Consider the following 18,847-nt stretch of genomic DNA (forward strand, 5'->3'; position numbering starts at 1 on the left):
TGTGATTAATGTTCTTGATTACATCAATGTAACCCGTCTCCCAATGGAGTATCGCCCCTTTCTATTGGCCTAATCTCCCTGTCTGGTGTCCTATTGGGTGCATATGGTGTATGCTGTTTCATGCTGCATAGTGGAAATTACATGGCAAACAATTTTTATCCAAGGCGTCTTGCAAGTGTGGTTGGGAACAATAAAAAGTTACGATCAAAATTGGAGTAGAGAAAAATGTATCGACATTGTTGCTGTAGGAATCAGAAAGACAAGGCTAATATAATTAAGTTTATTATGAATGCATAATTAACAGGTACATTTACAAGTTCTTACATTTCATCAATATATGTTGTCACTTCAACATCAAATTAATTTAAACAAAAAAAAGCGCTCAGGCACTCACTCTGAAAGGTACTCCACATTTGGGACTTTTACTATGAAATGCACTCCACGTCATGCCAGAGAAAACGCAGTAGTATATTTGGCAGCGGCAGAACATTGACTGTTTTAAGTCGTTTGGCTCCCAGAATCTTCCGGATTCTCAGTCTGCACAGCTGCATCAGGGGATGCGGTGGTACTAGTGCAACAAATAACATCAGATGATTAATGTAATGTTCAACAGAAGTTCTTCTTCAGATATTGATATACATTATCACATCGTTGGGCAGGAATGTCATGTGGTTAGGTTGTTTGACTCTTGTAGCCAAGCCTACTTGATATATACTTGAGCCAAGACCCAACCGCTTCTTATTGATGAGAATTTTAAACAATCTCCTGATTGACAAGAGGGTAAATAGCTATAATCGTAGTGAGTAATGAAGAGTGATGAATGATGATCTCTCGTACCTGCCTTGCTTTTGATGTGCTTCCCGTCGTTGCAGCCATCTAGGATCTCCAGCAACCGGGAGCACAGTTTGATGTGGCCAACATAATCCAGGAGCAGGGAGATGAGCGGACCGGGCTCCTTAATGGAATACTTAGAGATGGCTTCACAAAACTGAAAAAGAATTACAGTTTGAGTTACATTTTGGTCGTGCCGCGAGTTGGTGCCTGCTACAAAACAGTCAATATTAGTCTGCAAGTTTTTATCCATCTATCGACTATCAATCTATCTTTCTCTATCATCCTTTCTTCTCCATCATCAATCTGAAGTGGTTAACACATGAGGAGATGAGTGTCCGGCATCAAAATATAGCCGCCCAACCGACAGGAGTTCAATGCCTTTTGCTCAAACAATCATGAGAACATGTGTTCTATTCAGAAATAACTACAAATTTGGACCGGTTGTAAACAAAGCTGTTATCTGAAGGAACATACTTCAATAGGTCAGGGAAGGTAATTATCTATTTACATACGTATCTATCTATATATTTATCTATCCATCTATCCATCTCTAAAATCTATATATACATATACCAGTATCCTTCTCCCTGTATCCATCCCTCTATCTTCAGCCCCTCCCTCTATCCATCCATCTCCATCTGCAGCCATAGATCCAGCAATCCCATAGGTTACCCATCACGAGGACAGACATACATCGACAGAGTGTTCAGTTGGAGACTCTCTCCTGTATTGCAGTTCGTGTCCCTCCCACAGCGGGGCGAAGTATGGATGGGCCTTGCTGCCATAGTCACAGTCAAAGCAGGGGTGGACGTCGCAGCCATGGTCCAACAGGAGCTTCAGCACGTTGATGCTATTCATGGCCAGCAGCACGGCCGACGGGAAGCCCAGTTTATATGTGGAGAGGCTGCCGTGGACGTCTGCTCCGTACCTGATGATGAGGAATCAGAGTGACTGTCGTTGAGAGTGTTGTGGATTGGCCGTGGCTGAGGCAGCCAGGACAGCCCAGGCCATGTTCATATGCAATACATTATGGGGGGAAGTGGACATGTCTGCAAGTATGCAAGGAAACGAAAGGAATCTGCACAATACAGTATAAAGTCAGGAGGTCTCAGTGTTTTAGACTACATGTTGACACTGGCGATACAGATGCTAACTATAACAAGACCACTTTCAATTGGAGGGAGGAAGGGAGCTACCTCTATTTACAAGGAGACGCTTGACACATGTATGTTCAAATTGATCACAGGACTAGACGGATGTGTTACTTATTATATTTCACGACCGTACATCAACAGCAGCTCCACTAATTCAGCGTTTCCCTTCTGGACGGCGATCAGGAGAGGGTTGAAGAAGTCCAGGTTGGGGTCGGCGCCGGCCTCCAGGAGAATGGTGGCGGCCTCCAGGTTGTTGTCGTAGACGGAGAAGTACAGCGCCGTGCTGCGGTGGTCCTCATACATCAGCCGGTGCTCCCTGGACAGCTGGCTGTTGACGTCGTAGCCGTCTTGGATCAGCAGCTCCAGGATGTCATCCAAGCCATCCTCGGCGGCGAGGTGCAGCGGGCTGATACCGCTGCTGCTCACCATCTTCTTGCTGGTCAGAGGAAGCAGCATGGAGACCATCCTTTTAAAAAAAAATCATTGGAAAACAGGTTAGTGCTGCCAAGAACAGATTTTAGGACTACAGTTTTCTGTGTGTAGAGCAGCGGTTCCCAATCCGTCTGTCGTAATGTAAGGCTAGGTGTTCCCCAAAGACTTGCTTCATCATGGATTGATTATTCTAGCAAGGTCTTTTAATTGTGCCAAGGCTGGCTCTCGCCAGGCTACATGCCTAGGAACTGGGAACGTTTCCTGGTCATAATGAGTGTGACATTTTTCAGAATCATTCCCTACATATTTTTAGTTGGTGCCACAACCCAACAATTACTTGTTGGGTTGTGCCACCAGAAAGAAAACTACTGGAGCAGAGCATGATGTCCAATAAATAACTAAAAAATGTCCTACTGTTTGTTTGCCCTCTGCGTGGCTTGGTGGATGGGTAGGAGGCCAGACTTTGTGGGCAGGTTTACGTCTGCCTTATGTGACAGAAGAATCTCCACCGTGCAGAGGTGGTCGTTCTTGCATGCTTCGTACAGAGGAGTCGCTCCATCTCTAGCCTGTTTATTAATATCCGCACCTGAGACACAACAACGGACACGGTAAACAATGTCAAAAAAGTCAGAAAGCAGTTGCATTTGTACATTGCTTGCCTGCAGTTATCCAGAATGCACAATAACAAACCTTATCCTGGAAAAGTGTTTGGAAGTTCAGTCTAAATCCTAATCCATCTACGGTACATACAATATCCATAAATTAGAAGGATGAGATAAAATTAATAATCACAGATGAGAAATTAGGACAAAGAGCTAACCTTTAGCCAGTAGGAATCCCAAGACATTGGAACATCCACTCTGTGCGGCGGTGAAGAACGGCTGATTCCCGTAGATATTGAAGGTAGAGATCTTAGCTCCGGCCTGGAACAAGATCTCACAGACCTCCAGCTGGTCGTTTCTGACGGCTTCGTGGAAGGGCGTTGCTCCCTGGTTGTCGGTCTTGTTCACTGACGCTCCACACCTCAGAAGGAGCTCCACCATGCGCAGGCTTTTACTTTCACATGCTGAAAGACACCATTCAGCTTACCGAACAATAGCGCTTTGACGTTTTTTCTGTCCTGCCTGTGTCCTTTAATCATCTTCTGGTTTTGCCGCACTATGTAACAGTCTAATTACACCTTTATTCTAGTGCATGCCATTAATAAGCAGGTGAGGATGCCTAAAGGTTGACATTGTAGGACATTTGGGATCAAACCCAGAATCTTTCGGCTGAGAGTCAAAGCCCCTACCTAACCACAGACCTGACTGCCCTTCTAAATCAGAACCACTCAGTAGTATATAAGATGTTTGCCTGAGTGAAGGGTAAAAGGAAAGAGCTGTACTTTTTGTGCTTTTTTGAAAACATCTTTGGAGAGAGGGGGATTGGGTTACCTCTGAACAGCGGACCCTCTCGTTCCTTGTTGCAGATGTTGGGGTCGGCGCCATGCTCCAGGAGATACTCAACACAAGAGACATGTCCTCGGTATGCAGCCAGGAGAAGGGCGGTCTGGTTTATGGGGCTACATCTGTTCACCATGTCAGGAAACCCTACGGAGAGAAAGAGAGGACAAACTTAATACAACTCTTCTTTACACTGCTGCCTGTACTTGATTCTAGTCATTTCTAATCTAGTGTTCTAGTCATTTAGCAGACACTATTATCCAAAGCGACTAAGAGTCACATCTTTCAGATACCACATCAATGAGTAGGTAGGGGTGCTTTCTTGCTCAACGATGACTACAGTTAGACTTTGGACATTGGGGATGGAACCCAGCACCTTTCAGTTGGGAGTCCGACCCTGTAGTATACACAACCCTGTACACTGCCCCGAGGATTAACAGACCATGAGAAAAACCAATGAAGGACAAGGCTCTGAGGTATTTGCTTGAAAGTGATCAAGTGGTGGTGACAGGACACTAGTCTTACTTTCTATCAGGATCATGAGGCATCCCAGCACGCCAAAGTAAGCAGCTTCGTGGAGAGCGGTCCAACCGTCAATATTGGTGGCCGTCGAGCTGCCTGAGTTTTCCTTTACAAAAGCCAACAAAGCTCCTTCATCCTGGTCGCGGATCATTATCTGCATCTCAATGAAGAGGCTGCAAGTAAAGTAAAAATTAGTCATTTTATTATATTATTCTTCCAGTGGGTTAGTGTTTTGCCTTGCGTTAAGTGAATGTTTTGAGTCATTTATTAATTATTTTTTTTCATTGTATTTTAATTAGTAATAGTCATACTGTGCTAGGGGTAGGTGTAGTTAGGGATAGGTTTGCTAGGGTTTGGGTTAGCTAGGGGTTGACGTAGCTAGATTAAAGGCTGGCACATAGAGTTTGTTTGTGGGGGAATCATACTCATGTTTAAAAGAGGGGCGTAGACTTGGACTTGGACTTGGATTTGGACTTGGACACAGTGTCCTTGGCGCATCAGGAGGGGGATGAGTGTAACGGCTCTCGAGGAATTGCTCAGTTAGACTTCTTTCGATGGCTAGCTGTAAGAGCTCCTCATCAGACAGGTTATTGTAGGCAGTGTAGTCTTCAAACTCCATGTTTGGCACAGTGGTATCAGGACAAGCTGCAGTGAAGACCGCATGCCCGGTCGGGATGGAGAATAAATGGGTTTTCAGGTCACACAGCATGTACATAAAAGATATTACTAAGCCATACAAGTAACATGTAAATACTACAATGATACGCATACTCAACTCATGATATAATAATGCTTATTTTATTGCACTAAATATTTTGATCCTAGCTGGACCAAAAGTACATCCACGGGTCGCAAAAAGTGAAGAAAATTTGACCCCCTTTGTTTTCCTTTTCACTTTTACTTACAATCATCTATATTTACTCGGAATGTAGTGAACAAATCATTGTAAAGATGGTCTGTCCCTGTATTAAGCAAAAATCTTTATTTATAGTCATCTGAAATTCAAGCCTTTGAAATGTTGGCTGAGCACACCTGATGTTATGATCATCTGAAAGCAAAGATCCAGTGACCTGCATCTGTGTTGGTAAGTTTCAACATGCAAAAGCAACACAAATTACTGATTGCACACACTACAGTACATGGATGCACTAAAGTACAGTGCATGGTTGATTGGCATTAGTAGCTGCTACAGAAATGTTAAGTTACAAATACCTTTGATTTATTAAGGTCTTTATTGCACTTTATTAAGACAAATCGGGAGGATTTGAGGTCAAAACACACTTCAAAGCACCAGCTACACTAACTAGAGTCCTACCTTTCAGAACAAATCCGTCAGGGGTTCAGAAAGGCTTTCCCAGCTGTCTCCAGACACCTGTCAGGGCCCTTTGGCTGCTCAGGCTGTTTTCTGGCCATGGGATATTTTATTCTAGCAATGTGCTAGCTATTAAGGGGGAGTGGTCACATTTGGCTGACCTAGTTTGAACTATGAAAACAGATTGAACTACAGGCCAGATCAACACTTCTTCCTGCCAGGCAGTAGCACTGGTTACTGGTTCGGTTTGGAATGGCTTAAGAAAAGAAGGACTTAAAAAAATTATTATGATTTGTTTTAACTGGTCAAGTATTTCTGTAGGTATTGTTGGAATTGTTATTTATTTATTATATTTTTATTAGTTATTATTATTGTATGTATTTATGTTGACATACAATATTGTGTTTGTCTGTGTATACAGAAAAGATCAACATATGGGGATTTGCCCTTAATCCCCAGCCTCAACACTGAATGACTACCGGCCCATAGCCCTCACGCCCATCACGATTAAGCGTTTAAATGGTTGGTCAAGGCTCATATTACATCCAGTCTCCCCACTTGACCCATTACAGTTTGCCTATCATCCCAAACGCTCCACTGATGATGCCATAGCTACAGCACTCCGCCTATGGCTGGCTCATCCTGAAAACAAATACAGTGACATGCGGATGCTGTTCATTGACTTCAGCTCCGCCTTCAACACAGTCATCCCCTGTCTCCTGGTGAATATACTCAGCTTAATAGGCATCAGCACACCACTTTGCAACTGGCGACTGGATTTCCTTACCGACAGAACACAGACAGTAAGTGTTGGAAAAAACTCCTCAGAGACCACCATCATGAACACCGGGGTCCCCCAGGGATGTGTGTTGAGCCCTCTGTTGTTCACACTGATGACACATGACGGTTGTGCCAGACACAATTGAAAACACACCATCAAAGTCGCAGATGATACAACAGTGGTGGGCCACATCAGCGACGGCGACGACTCAGCCTTCAGAGAGGAGGTACATCCACTCATCAACTGGTGTGACATCAATAGTCATCAACTCAATGTCTACAAAACAAAATAAAAAACCGTGGACTTGAGGAAGAAACAAAAACCACGCACCCCACTCAGCATCAATGGCAGTGCAGTGGAGTCTGTGAAAAGCACCATGTTCCTGGGGGTGCATGTCACAGAGGACCTGACATGGTCCACCAACACCACCTCCATTGTCAAGAAGGCACAGCACTTCCTTTGCCGGATGAGGAGAGCTGACCTCCCCCTTCTGCCCTCACCACCGTTTACAGGGGTGCCATCGGGAGCATCCTCACCAGCAACCCCTCAGTCTGGTACGGCAGCTACCCTGCTGCTGACCAGAAGGCTCTACAGGGGGGTGATGAGGGTGACGGGTACAGGTCCTGGATGGTTGGTTGGGCTCATCTGGTGAAAAGCCAACCAAGCTTCCTGATCCTGATTGTGCATCATTATCTGCATCTCAGTGAAGTCACTGCAAGTTAAGTCAAAATTAGTCATGTCGACGAGTCATTATTCATTGAGTCATTATTATTACATTATTCTTCCGGTATTATGACATGGCTGGGTTCGTTTTTTGCCAATTGTTTAGTGAATGTTTTGAGTTAAAGAGTATAATGGGGGGGGGGGGTACTTGTACTTTCATAAATGTTTATTTCAATGTATTTTAATTAGTAATAGTCATATTGTGCTAGGGGTATGTGTAGCTAGGGATAGCTTTGCTAGGGTTGGGGTTATCTAGGGATAGTGTTGCTCGACTAAAGGCTGGCACATAGAGTGTACTTGGGGGGGATTCATACTCATGTTTAAAAGAGGGGCGTGGACTTGGACTTGGACCCGATGTCCCCGGTGCATCAGGAGGGGGAGGAATGTGTCAGCTCTCATAGAATTCCTCAGTGAGACTTCTTTCGATGGCTAACTAAGAGCTCCTCATCAGACAGGTTACTGTAGGCAGTGTAGTCTTCAAACTCCATGTTTGGCTCAGCGGTATCAGGTGCAGCTGCAGTGAAGACCGCATGCCCGGTCGGGATGGAGAATAAATGGGTTTTCAGAACACAAAGCACGTACATAAAATATATCACTAAGGTATAAAGTTACATGTGAATACTACTGGACCAAAAGTACATCCACGAGTCGCAAAAAGTGAAAATGTTTCGGCACCAAAATTGGACCCCCTTTAGTTTCCTTTTCACTTTAACTTACAATCTCCGTTATCTTCTAAGAATGCAGTTGAACACCTCAACGTAAAGATTGTCTGTCCCTGCAATGAGCAAGAAACTGCTACAGAGCGTGGTAGGACAGCAGAGAAGATCAACAGATCAGCCCAACCTTCCATCCAGGAACTGTACCCGTCGTCCCGCTGATGCAAGAGAGCCATCACCACCATCAAAGAACCCGCCCACCATCAAAGACCCCGCCCACCATCAAAGACCCCGCCCACCATCAAAGACCCCGCCCACCCAGCACACAAACTGATCCCCCTCCTGCCATCCGGCAAGCGCTGCCACAGCGTGCGGTGCAGGACTACCAGACTCAGCAACAGCTTTTTCCCACAGGCCATCGTCAACTCACTCACGTAAATCCATGAACATTCTGTACAATGCTCTTTTTATGCACAATAACTTATAGTCATAATAAAGTGTAACTGTATCTCAGTGCTGCTCTTCTATGTTACTGTTATTATGTTAAATGCTATATGTGGTATATATATTAATAGCACATTTGGAGTATGGTTCAACGCAATTCCGTCCCTTTATGTAAGTTGTTGCTGACAATAAAGTTCACTTTGACTTTAGGAAGTGACACAGGAAGCAACTCCAATTACAAACCTCCAATAAAAAGCGAGACTCAAACAGGGTCAGATTTCACACTTTTAATCAGTTTTATTTATTAACTGAACATGCTTGCAGAAGACAGTATTTTTACGTAGCATTACAAGAAGCTCTATTATTATAATTGCTATTATTAGAATACCCTCATCTGATTGGTTCAGATAGCAGCCATATCATTTGATTGTTCGTTTTGCAAGCCGATCTGTGATTTGCCCACACAAACCATATAAAACACCACAACAATAAAACGGTTTTAAATACGTACAAGGTCCTAACCATTCAGTCGATTCAAGAAATGTTAGGAGACAAAACAGAAATATGTTATATGTAATCCGCTAGTTTATTTTAGATAGTGGGGTTACGATTAGATACCAGGTCAGCATGGTTACATGCACAGCGTAGCGCCTTAACTGCATTAAGCAATACATTCATTCTCCTTACCGACCTAAGATGTTTACATGACAGTTAATAACTTGCCTGTTTGTCCTAACCAGATTAGGATCAGTGTATTTGCATGTAAACATAGAGTTTGTGTGATAATGTGGTTGTTCAGTTGGTATAAGAAGGTGGGTTCCTATATGTGTGACATGGTTAGATAGTTGGGGGTGAGCTTCTCAGAGGTAAGGGTTATGTAGTAGATAGGTGATTATCTTAATGTGTGTCTGAGGCTGGGGTTATGTAGTTGGGCTAGGTGCTATGTGGTTGGGGTTGAGCTTCTCAGGGTTAAGGGTTAGGTAGTAGATAGGCGATGGTTCTCAATGTGTGTCTGAGGCTGGGGTTATGTAGTTGGGGGTTAGGGATACTTGGCTGGGGTTTGGGTTAGGTAGCAGACAGTGGGTGACTATGTTTGGCGTGGGTCCACCACACGGCCCATGTGAAGGATGCTGCCTGTCTCCTCGTGATAGATGATGAAGAGGAAGGGTCTGTTGATGGTGAGCCGGGGTGGAGGGCTGTTAAAGATCTCCATCGGGGAGCGCCCGGTGACCGGGCCGCTCTCGTCCACCGTGATGGCTGCCTTGTGGTAAACCTAGAGCAAAAACACCAACATACTCAACATCTGTGCTCGACTCGCTTACTAGTAACACCAGATGGTTCCCCTCGCTGGTTAACCCAGTTAAACACGGTCCCCTCAGTTAGACACTGCCTACCCCTAAGGGACAATACTCATGCTACTTTAAATGGGAGCTAAACTGACCCGGGCTACTTAAAATCAGTGAAACAGACTTTGAGTTTGGTTTAGGTCAGTCAACTGACCTGGGTAAGCTGGATGCCTTCATCTGTTGTCATGCCGGACAGGTCTGCTTCGTCCTGGAAGACGTCTGTGACCTTCATCTGCTTCAGGACGTCCTGCAGATTGCTGGAACTTTCCATCAGGAAGCGAGGGAGCTGCACCTCCAACCTCCTGTGGAGACCGGGACACAGTGGCCTGGTAAGGGCAGTAACGCCTAACGCCTATTCAAGGGGCCCTACTTTACCACCAGACAGGTGAGCTCACAAATGGGACTGTCCACGCAGATTAATGATAGAATCAGGGGAGCCAAAAAACTGCCATGCCGTGACCCACCTGTGTGGCTGAATGATGGCCTAGGACCCATCAAATATTTGTACATACTCATTACAATATCCAAGATTTATAGTATTCTTATTTTCACCTTCAAACATACCAATGATCAAATGACAGGGACAGGGTAAGTCGGCATGCATATAAAGATATATAAAGAAATGAATGCATTGTGGCCGTCCAGCAACTTACTTATGAGACCAACCCCACAGTTTGAAAAACACTGTGATCGATTGATCAACACCAGCCTACCAGTAATAGGTACCGTCTACCAGGAAGGAGACTGGGGAGTGGATCGATACTTTAGAGTAGATAAATTGCCAATCCCCGGGGTGTGGACTCTCAGACAAAAGCCACCTAGTTCCTATGGTGGTCAGGTCACTATGCCTACGGTCACAGGGTCACGGGGTGGGGCCAACCTACGTCCTCTTAAGCTTCAGCAGCCAACCCTGGAACCTCTCGGCTGTGAACTCCTCCTCCACCGACGTCACAGAGATGTTCTCATCAGGCAGCATCACCAGCATGGCCACGCCGCCCGCCATGGGCAGCTTGAGGAGGCCCAGTTTGAGGGAGGGGTCATAGGCCAGGTGGTGCTTCCCCGAGTGGAACATCATGGGCACCTGGACGATTTGGTAGCGGTTCACGTAGAAGCGCTCGTCCTGGGTGATGCTGGCGTTGAAGAGGAAGGAGAACTGAGCTGGAGAATGAGGAGAGTGAAAAGGCGTTGTTTAAAATAAAAGAGGGAATATTATGGTTGTAAATTGGCAGAGGACGGACTCTCCAACAGAACAACCAAAAAGTCCTGGGCCGTGTTCCAATACCCGTACTGTCCGTACTGCGTACTCAAAATTTGAGTACGCTGTACGTTCCAATTCAGATCCGGCGAAAAGAAGTATACTTCAAGGACCCGGATGCCGTACTCAAAATGGGCTAATCGTGAAGTGTGGATCGAAGGACACTCTCCGTACTCAACGGCAGCCATCTTAGCTACGTGGAGGAAGAGGCGGAGCCAGGTTGAGCCAAAGTCGGCGCATTTTCCACATAGCCTGCATTAATAGAGACATTTTGTAGTTTTTATAGTTTCTATAGCTTTTTATAGCTGCTAGGCGTAAAGAGTTCACCGTTCAAAGCGGGATGTTTATTGCGGGGGAGGAGCCGCGGCGGCAGTCGTGATCGTAATTTCCGGTAAGTGCACCACGGAGTACTCGATTTGGAACAGCACTCACATCTGAAAAATTACTGTACTCAAGTGAGTACGGATAGTGCAGATAGTGTACTTCCTTTAAGTATACTCATGGAAGTACGGGTATTGGAACACAGCACGGATCTTCACAGAGGTGCCTACATACACTTGCCTGCTACTTCACGTGAACACAAGGGGGCAGTATTAAATTTTCTAACCCAAAATATACATCAACGATTAATCAGGTCATGAATAGCACTCTTGATATTTTTTTATTTTGCAGTTAAAAAACGCAAACTGCGTCTGTTGGTGAATCACAACCAACTGAAAATACAGTGCTCAGTTTATTGTTGCTCGGAAGTTGTCTCCAAAACAAACCTTTACCATAACAGGAGGCACGAACCCTGCTCAACCAATAAGTATTTACTATCCTCTTAGAGACGGGCAATACGGTGCCAACCTCTGGCAGAACTAAACGTCTCCATGACAGCGTAGGTCCGCGTCCGTCAAAAGGTGCAGGGGTAAACAACACTGTGTTATGACGCAGCTATGTGCTCAGACGGCTGAGCAGAAGGCAGTAAACGTCCGGCCCTCCTTACTTTGGTAGTATGCCACGCTGACCAGTAGCAGCTTGGTCTCGGCATCCAGGCTGCCCACCACGTCCTTGACCTGGTCGGCGGTCTGGGTCAGGGCCCAGCTGTTGATGGAGTGCATGGCCTCCATCCGGGAGGCGTAGGAGAGGCCCTGGGCCTTGCCTCTGAACTGGGTCTCCACCAGCTCCTGGTAGGAGGGGGCCAGGGTGTAGGCTGTGGAGGGGAAGATGGCCAGGCCCTGCTGCAGGGGGAAGCCCCCTTCCCTGGTGATGGAGTTCTGGAGGGCCTGGAAGAGACCTGAGACACAAAACATCAACAAGCAGACATTAAACATTCCAATTGGTGTACTGTTGGAGTACTGTTGATATTCAGTCGTCGTATATATAGTTAGCAAGGGCCATGTTTAATGGGACCCCTTTTTCCCACAAGGTGTGATGTTGATTAACCATTATAAGCCATTCAAAGAGCCACCCTCAAATTATGCATGCATAATGGGCAGATCTACCAGTACCATTTGGCACAGTCTATAGGCCGGTAGACTGATACATCCATCGTTCACCTGGGCAAGACTGAGTTCCACCCAGATCTAGGCCTATGAAATACCACTATATATGCCTACTAGTTAGCAGGCTAGTATCGGGAAAGTGTATTGATTTGGAAATGGATTGTTATGGCCAACAGCCAATCAACATCACGCATGGTGGTGAAACAGGTGTCTTCTCAAATGAGATGTTATGAGGTGGATGTAGTAGGTCTACCTGGGATATTCGTTGGCTCCAGGGATCCGAGACTGCTCGCAGACAGAAGCTGCTGCCGCGTCGCACCCTCGCAGCCGCTGGCAAGCATGGCCACTGCCGCGGACAAGGTGTACGGGGAGAGGAGCACGTTGTCGTCCGTGCGGCTGGAGACCGCCCGGTACAGCCGGCTGGCAAAGACCGCGTTCCCAATGGTCAGCTCCTGGGAGCTGGCTAAGTGCACGGAGAGGAGAGCCGCGACAGCGCCCAGGATCCACAAACCTCCACTCATCTTCTTGCCTACAGGAACACAAGAGGCAGCAGCACTTAGTCAGGATATCAGAGCGTAACCTCATCTATCGACCTATCAATAATAATTGACCAGAGAGTGGTAGTATCCGGCGGATAATAAGCACTTTTACCGGAATCCAATCCATTGCGATCAGAGTTTGGGCGTAGATTCCACGCACTTACATTGTGTTTGGACCTAATGTGCACGACTGGAAATGATCCACAACAAATGACCCCTCATGTGGTGATGTTATGTGTATTCAGATGTGTACGTGACCGCGCGTTACTATTGAATGCCCTAGTCAAATGATTAAAAATATTTGATCATCAATACAAAACTAGGATGGAGTTACTACATCTAAAAACTCCCTCTTGCCCTAATGCCGTTATAATTCTCCCTCAGTCTCAGCTTGAATCAACACCCGGTTGCTTATATATTCGTTTAAGCATTGATACCGTCCCAAATTCGTGATGAATTGAGAACCTGTCATAAGAGCATCGATCCCTGGTAGATAGCGAACGACCACCACCCGAAGGCCTACGAAAACGACCAAAACAACACCCGAGCATCACGCACTGTGCAGTGTACAGGCTGCTAAACAACGCTATCAGCTGATAATTATCGGAAATAAAAGTTTAAAACAATTTACCTCGGAAGCAACGTCCAATTCAAACGATGTTTTGAAATACGAGCAGTCCGGTCATCAAACCCGTTATTCCTCAGACAGCGATACTCCTTTACCAACAACGCAATGAGTCAGGAAGGAATGGCCACAGACCGCTAGTTGGCACTGTTTCAGTCCTGTCCTTAATCGGTAGGGAGTCAACACTTCAACACTTATACAATTTTAATATCAGGGCAAGAAATTGCTTTCTGATGGCTTACACCATAAAAAACAACTGATACTACTAATAACCAATAAGCTTTTTATTTTAATCTTTTAATGCCTTTGGAGTAAACCAAACCAACACATTTCTGTTGAATGTTTTATTTAAAACATGCAACACAAAGATAAAACTCAATATATTCTTAATCAAATAAAAAAAGATAACATTTACATATCTACATGTTCGCAGAAGAGTTAAATAATCATCAGTTCCACACAATACATCTGGTGAGGCGAGAGGGCGGACCCATGGGGGCATGAAGGGCGGCGGTATGTTAAGGGGGAGTGGTCAACAGAATTGGGTTGTGGTCATGAGCTGGCGTCCTGTGTTGGGGGAGAAGGAAGCCCCCTGGTTCCCTCCCTCCACACCCCAAACAGACAACTGTCTCTGGCCAGGTGAGGAGCGAACACCACCTCCAACCGGCGGCGAGCGCTGCTCTGAGTTCCCATGGAGACCGCTCCTGGGAGGCGGGTCACCATCAGTCGGACCATCACCTGATTGGCCCACGCCATGCCCAGGGCGGGAACCACCTTACTGTCCACTGGTCTGAAGCGCACAGATACACGCACAGATGATATGAAGGATATGTGTCATATTATTATTTCCCAGCAGAAGGTAAGGTGTTTGACCCATGACGAACCCCTTTGTACCACTGTTATAGAGCCTTTCCACAGAGGGGTCATCATAGGACAACAAAGGGTTCACGCGTATCACTAATAATGGGTCTGCTCCTATATATGATGCACCAGGGAAAAGGTAGCAGACTAAACTCGTGAGATGAGTCTACTGCCCATGCCTTTGTACATACAAGCAGAAGCCCCGTTATTAGTGTTATGAGTGACGTGTGTTTAGATGACAGCTAAATAGGTGAAACATACAACAGTAGAAATAAGGTGAATAATATGACAAAGAAAAGTTGAGAAATGTACCTCAACCCAGCATCATGGTTAGAATCCCCTTCCATCACATCAGTCACCTCGGGAGAAAAGCAAAAACGGTTTTACTTGCCTAGCTCCCCTCGGCCTTCCTGGTCCTACCAGACTCTTGTACTTCATTTTATTTGAGAGTCTGGCCTCTCTCCGTTGACAAACGTTAGCTCACTTGAAGGTGGGTGTCTGTTGGAGTTTAAAACTATTGGATCTGTCATTACCAATCGACTAAAACTCAAACTAGCGCACAACCTCAACATCATTGTTCTCAGCCACTTCGCTGATTGGACCGGCAAAATTTGGCCGGAGAAAATCCGCGAATATACCGCAAACCCAGACATAGTAATGAAGGGAAATGGAAATTTAGCGGAAGTACGTAGGCGGGCGGAGCCCTCGGCTCACCAACAGACTAAGCTAACCTACCCAACTTACTCATATAACTAACCTTACTGACTTGACAAACAGTACAAGAAGGCTTTAAACCAATGGACCATAAAAGGACCCAACTGACCCTTGAATAATTTCTGGATGAGACACAGAAAGATTGCACTTACTGTAACCCAATTAACTAGCACACACATTTTCGATACACGGGAATGCATTAAGAAAGACACTAACTAACCTGACTGAGCCAAACTACCCATAACCCAACCCAACCCACCCACCTGGTTGACACAGAGGATGGGGAGCTGGTAGGACGCGCTCAGCTTGTGCAGGGCGGTGGCGAAGGCCGTAAGGTGGCGCGACCGCTCAAGGCCCTGGTCCGCCTGGAACTCGGAGCGGAACAGAGCGGCCACAGAGTCCACCACCAGCAGCCTGACCCGGCCCTGGGCCAGCAGCACCGGCACCCTCTGGGACACACACGCCATCAGCGCCCCCTAGGGACCGCACACAGTACTGCTGAGAACACTGGGGATCAGCGCCGCCTGTAGACTGACAGATGGACCTAGCCCGATAGACCGATAGAACCAAGACAAAATGAGGCAGCCGATCACAGCATTATAAATAATACAAAGAATACTCAACAATTGTGAATTTTCTCAAATAATATGAATAAGAAATGGTAATACATAGGTGCATGATTAGAATCCCAGCCAAAAAGTTTAGGGTTCCTTCCCCAAGGCCCTGTCGGCATCCTACAGTAAGATAAACCCAAACCTCCTACCTGCACTTTAATAACCTGTCTCGTTTCCCTGCGAGTCACTTTGGATAAGAGTGTCTTAATACTTAAAAAGCACTAAATAGTAGTAGTATATTTTACACCCTTTTTCATCCCTTTTCCCAAGCCACAACGGGAGAAGAAAAAGTGTGTAACGTGGATCAGAATGTGTGACAGGCCAGAATAGCAACTGAACTTAAGCTTGTCACCTTACGTGTACTTTTTAGTTTTGAATATACCCCACCATAGGGTCATGCAGTCCCTTTCGATTGCTTCTGGAAGAAATGAAAAAAAAAATGGCCCAAACTTTACCAAAACCTGCTTTGATATACTGTCAGCTGACATTTTTTCCATATGTTTTTGTTATCTAGTCTGGTTTGTTTGTCCGAGTTCGGCATTGTGACGACGGGGGGCGTGACCCTAAATTGCCATGTACAGGGGTATGTATTTGGATATCAATATCTATAGGGTTAGGGTTGCTTTACAGCAACTTGTTTCTACATCGGCCTTCTGCTCCACTGTATCCTACCAGATCTGCAGCATGCTCCACGTAAATGTTGTCAGAGAAGCAGATGCTGGAGACCACGTCTGGAGGAACATCGCTCCTCAGACTGGGCTGCTCATTCTGCAGCTGCTTCAAACGTCTGATGGGGAAAGAGTCTTCTGTACAGATGTACAGAGCACCTGCAACACAGTTATAGAACTAGAGTAAGCACTATAGTGAACACTATGTACAACCAACAAAGCAAACCCCCCAAAAAGTCAATGAATAACCTTGTATTACTAATTCCTAGATCGACTCTCCACTCTGAAGTATATGTTATGTTTTTAGCAAACCTTGAAACTGGTTGGGAACCGCCAGTGCACTAACCGGAGCCCAGTCCTCCATACTGCGCTGGGTACTGCACTGAGAGACAGAGCTGCATGGCCAGCTGGCTCTTCCCTGCTCCACTGGGCCCGGCAAGCTCAGTAAGACCCCAGGGAAGGAGACCACCTCTGAGCACACCATCCAGGACCGGACACCCCAGCGACACACGCAGTCCACAGTCCCACTCGGGACACTCCCCACGGTAAAGCTGTAGAGCTAACAGATATAACAATTATAATAGATGATCAACAATACACTGCTCCCACACGTGTTTAACTCAGTGTTAATACTACATTAGAACAATGTTTATCTTGTCTTCAGAATCCCTCCCCATCTTCAATAATCACTTGAAGACCCACCCACTCTTAGCTCACTCACTTGTTCGATTTCTTGATTTGTGTTATTCTGGCTCTATTGTTGCCTCTCAACTAGAATACAAGTTTTTGAGATGTTCTATCCCGTAAATTATACTCAAATTAACAAATTAAATAATAAATTCCTAGAGCTATCCTTCATTGTGACAAGTTGGGGTTGTTGCTTTTAAACTAAAATGAGCAGCACTTGTTTTCACGTTAAAGTCCCCTGGGCTGCTACTGTCTGCTCAATCGACATGTGAATATAGATAATCATCTTACCAGAAACGGGTGGTTTTTGACAGAAAAGTGCAGCTACGGCGGTTTGAAGATGATGAACGTCAGATGCGGACAGTCTTGTCAGTCGCTGCAGGTCGGGTCCCGAAAACTTGAGAATGTCCCTGGCTACGCCAATGTTAGCTTATGCATATAGATACACAGACACAAGTTATACATGGTTGATCATCACATAAACTGGAAATAAAATAAATAAACCCAGAAATGAGACACTGACATGGCCTTCTTACCATTATTGACTGCTTTGATGATTCTAGGATTCAGTTCAAGTTGTTCGATACTCATTATTTTTTCAACAATAAATTGCCCTTAACTTACTATATAATATTATAATAATAAAGTCATGCACACACAAACTCAAATATTACCGCACATTGTCACATTACGTCATCACATCGCGCAAATGCAGAACATTGGGTTCAAACCATCACAGTAGTAGGGGTGCGTTACGATATGTTGTTTTTTTTATTATTCAATTGCTTAATTTTTAGATTTCAAATCAAGAAATATATACAAAGATTGTATTTTTATATAAAAAAGAAAAATAAATCAATTTTACTGGGCTTCTCGGCCATAACATTCAAGTCCAGATTATACCGCGCCCCTGTAAACAATTAACTGTTCCAACCGGGTACGTTCGTCACATCTCTGATGCCTGAGCAACAATAACAAAAAGTCCTCACAGTAGGATACAAACGTACTTTTTTAAAGGTTTTTAAGATTAAATGTCGACAATGTGGCCAACGCCGTACTTAGCATCCAATAGTTCACGTCGAAGATGGAATACGCTTTTATTCTAGTCAGAGAAAACACTGCAGTTTGGACAGCCAGGACTTAGATAACCGCTTTCAGCGCCAAACTACGTTAATTACATTCATTCATTTAAGTTAATCCTCTCTTGTGTTGGTACGTCTCCCACGGTAAGTTATCCTCCGGACCTGCAGGTGCATCGACTACCACCACCCACATTCAAGGGAATATGCATTCATAATAAAGAATATTTGCATCTCTAATGGGCGTTTGCGTTATTATGGCCTGATATTTCCGTTTGATTTGTGCAATATCTTTCTCAATATACTACGTGTTCTCGTCCGACCACTGTATGAGTAAAGATGACGTTTGCCTGGCAAACAAAGCAAACATTGACATTTCAGGAGGCTCTTTCGCTCTCATTGTCTCATACATGGACGAACTGCTTCCCTAGTTTCCGGTAGTTCATTTGAGATCCTCTAATTTAGTTGCCGTTATTTTCTACCATGTATAATAGAAATAGTATAAAATATTGGCCAATTATTTCAGTCAGAGATTCTCTCAATACCGCGAGGGCCTGATATTTCTGTGTTGGTAAGTGACTAACGCGAGAATCGAACCAACAACCCCCAAGCCGTAGTCTACTGCCGCTACCCGCTGAGCTACACTGAACTGTTGTATTACGATAAAACCAT

The 18,847-nt window shown here is 45.2% G+C and overlaps 3 protein-coding genes across 5 annotated transcripts; all 3 read right to left on the reverse strand.

Annotated features, from left to right (window-relative positions):
* Positions 1–266: 266 nt before the first annotated feature.
* LOC132449564 (ankyrin repeat and SOCS box protein 2-like) lies at positions 267–5,783 on the reverse strand. 2 transcript variants are annotated; one of them, XM_060041267.1, is made up of 10 exons: positions 5,700–5,783; positions 4,810–5,029; positions 4,388–4,557; positions 3,854–4,009; positions 3,241–3,486; positions 2,835–3,006; positions 2,122–2,454; positions 1,528–1,762; positions 838–988; positions 267–568 (listed from the first exon to the last, which is right to left on the reverse strand). In XM_060041267.1, exons 2-10 carry the CDS (start codon positions 5,001–5,003, stop codon positions 426–428), a joined length of 1,800 nt encoding a protein of 599 aa, XP_059897250.1. In that variant the 5' UTR covers positions 5,004–5,029; positions 5,700–5,783; the 3' UTR covers positions 267–425. The 2 variants fall into 2 exon arrangements, with proteins under 2 accessions (XP_059897250.1, XP_059897251.1); XM_060041268.1 differs by having other exon boundaries at positions 430–568; positions 842–988.
* Positions 5,784–8,572: 2,789 nt separating this feature from the next.
* On the reverse strand, positions 8,573–13,712 carry serpina10a (serpin peptidase inhibitor, clade A (alpha-1 antiproteinase, antitrypsin), member 10a). 2 transcript variants are annotated; one of them, XM_060041293.1, is made up of 6 exons: positions 13,559–13,712; positions 12,642–12,917; positions 11,890–12,180; positions 10,531–10,804; positions 9,801–9,948; positions 8,573–9,573 (listed from the first exon to the last, which is right to left on the reverse strand). In XM_060041293.1, exons 2-6 carry the CDS (start codon positions 12,907–12,909, stop codon positions 9,388–9,390), a joined length of 1,167 nt encoding a protein of 388 aa, XP_059897276.1. In that variant the 5' UTR covers positions 12,910–12,917; positions 13,559–13,712; the 3' UTR covers positions 8,573–9,387. The 2 variants fall into 2 exon arrangements, with proteins under 2 accessions (XP_059897276.1, XP_059897275.1); XM_060041292.1 differs by lacking the exon at positions 13,559–13,712 and adding an exon at positions 13,000–13,483.
* A 169-nt stretch (positions 13,713–13,881) lies between these two features.
* On the reverse strand, positions 13,882–18,643 carry xrcc3 (X-ray repair complementing defective repair in Chinese hamster cells 3). The gene is made up of 7 exons (XM_060041294.1): positions 17,633–18,643; positions 17,388–17,525; positions 16,756–16,968; positions 16,414–16,568; positions 15,391–15,603; positions 14,726–14,772; positions 13,882–14,342 (listed from the first exon to the last, which is right to left on the reverse strand). The coding sequence occupies exons 1-7, from the start codon at positions 17,685–17,687 to the stop codon at positions 14,105–14,107; spliced, it is 1,059 nt and encodes a 352-aa protein (XP_059897277.1). The 5' UTR covers positions 17,688–18,643; the 3' UTR covers positions 13,882–14,104.
* Between the last annotated feature and the right edge of the window lie 204 nt (positions 18,644–18,847).

Source organism: Gadus macrocephalus, chromosome 21, assembly GCF_031168955.1.
Source record: "Gadus macrocephalus chromosome 21, ASM3116895v1".
Lineage (NCBI taxonomy): Eukaryota > Metazoa > Chordata > Actinopteri > Gadiformes > Gadidae > Gadus > Gadus macrocephalus.

What these genes read in the sequence shown, in the direction of transcription:
- LOC132449564 (XM_060041267.1), bottom strand. Translation starts at nt 5,003, where the DNA reads ATGGAGTTTGAAGACTACACTGCCTACAATAACCTGTCTGATGAGGAG. An exon ending in TTAGTGGAGCTGCTGTTGAT is followed by an intron (nt 1,763 to 2,121) that starts GTACGGTCGTGA and finishes CCTCATCATCAG; the next exon opens with GTACGGAGCAGACGTCCACG. An exon ending in CAACTGAACACTCTGTCGAT is followed by an intron (nt 989 to 1,527) that starts GTATGTCTGTCC and finishes ATTCTTTTTCAG; the next exon opens with TTTTGTGAAGCCATCTCTAA.
- serpina10a (XM_060041292.1), bottom strand. Translation starts at nt 13,054, where the DNA reads ATGGATTGGATTCCGGTAAAAGTGCTTATTATCCGCCGGATACTACCA. An exon ending in CCGGATACTACCACTCTCTG is followed by an intron (nt 12,918 to 12,999) that starts GTCAATTATTAT and finishes GTGTTCCTGTAG; the next exon opens with GCAAGAAGATGAGTGGAGGT. An exon ending in CAGCGTGGCATACTACCAAA is followed by an intron (nt 10,805 to 11,889) that starts GTAAGGAGGGCC and finishes CTCATTCTCCAG; the next exon opens with CTCAGTTCTCCTTCCTCTTC.
- xrcc3 (XM_060041294.1), bottom strand. Translation starts at nt 17,687, where the DNA reads ATGAGTATCGAACAACTTGAACTGAATCCTAGAATCATCAAAGCAGTC. An exon ending in TCAAAAACCACCCGTTTCTG is followed by an intron (nt 16,969 to 17,387) that starts GTAAGATGATTA and finishes TATATCTGTTAG; the next exon opens with CTCTACAGCTTTACCGTGGG. An exon ending in GTATGGAGGACTGGGCTCCG is followed by an intron (nt 16,569 to 16,755) that starts GTTAGTGCACTG and finishes ACTGTGTTGCAG; the next exon opens with GTGCTCTGTACATCTGTACA.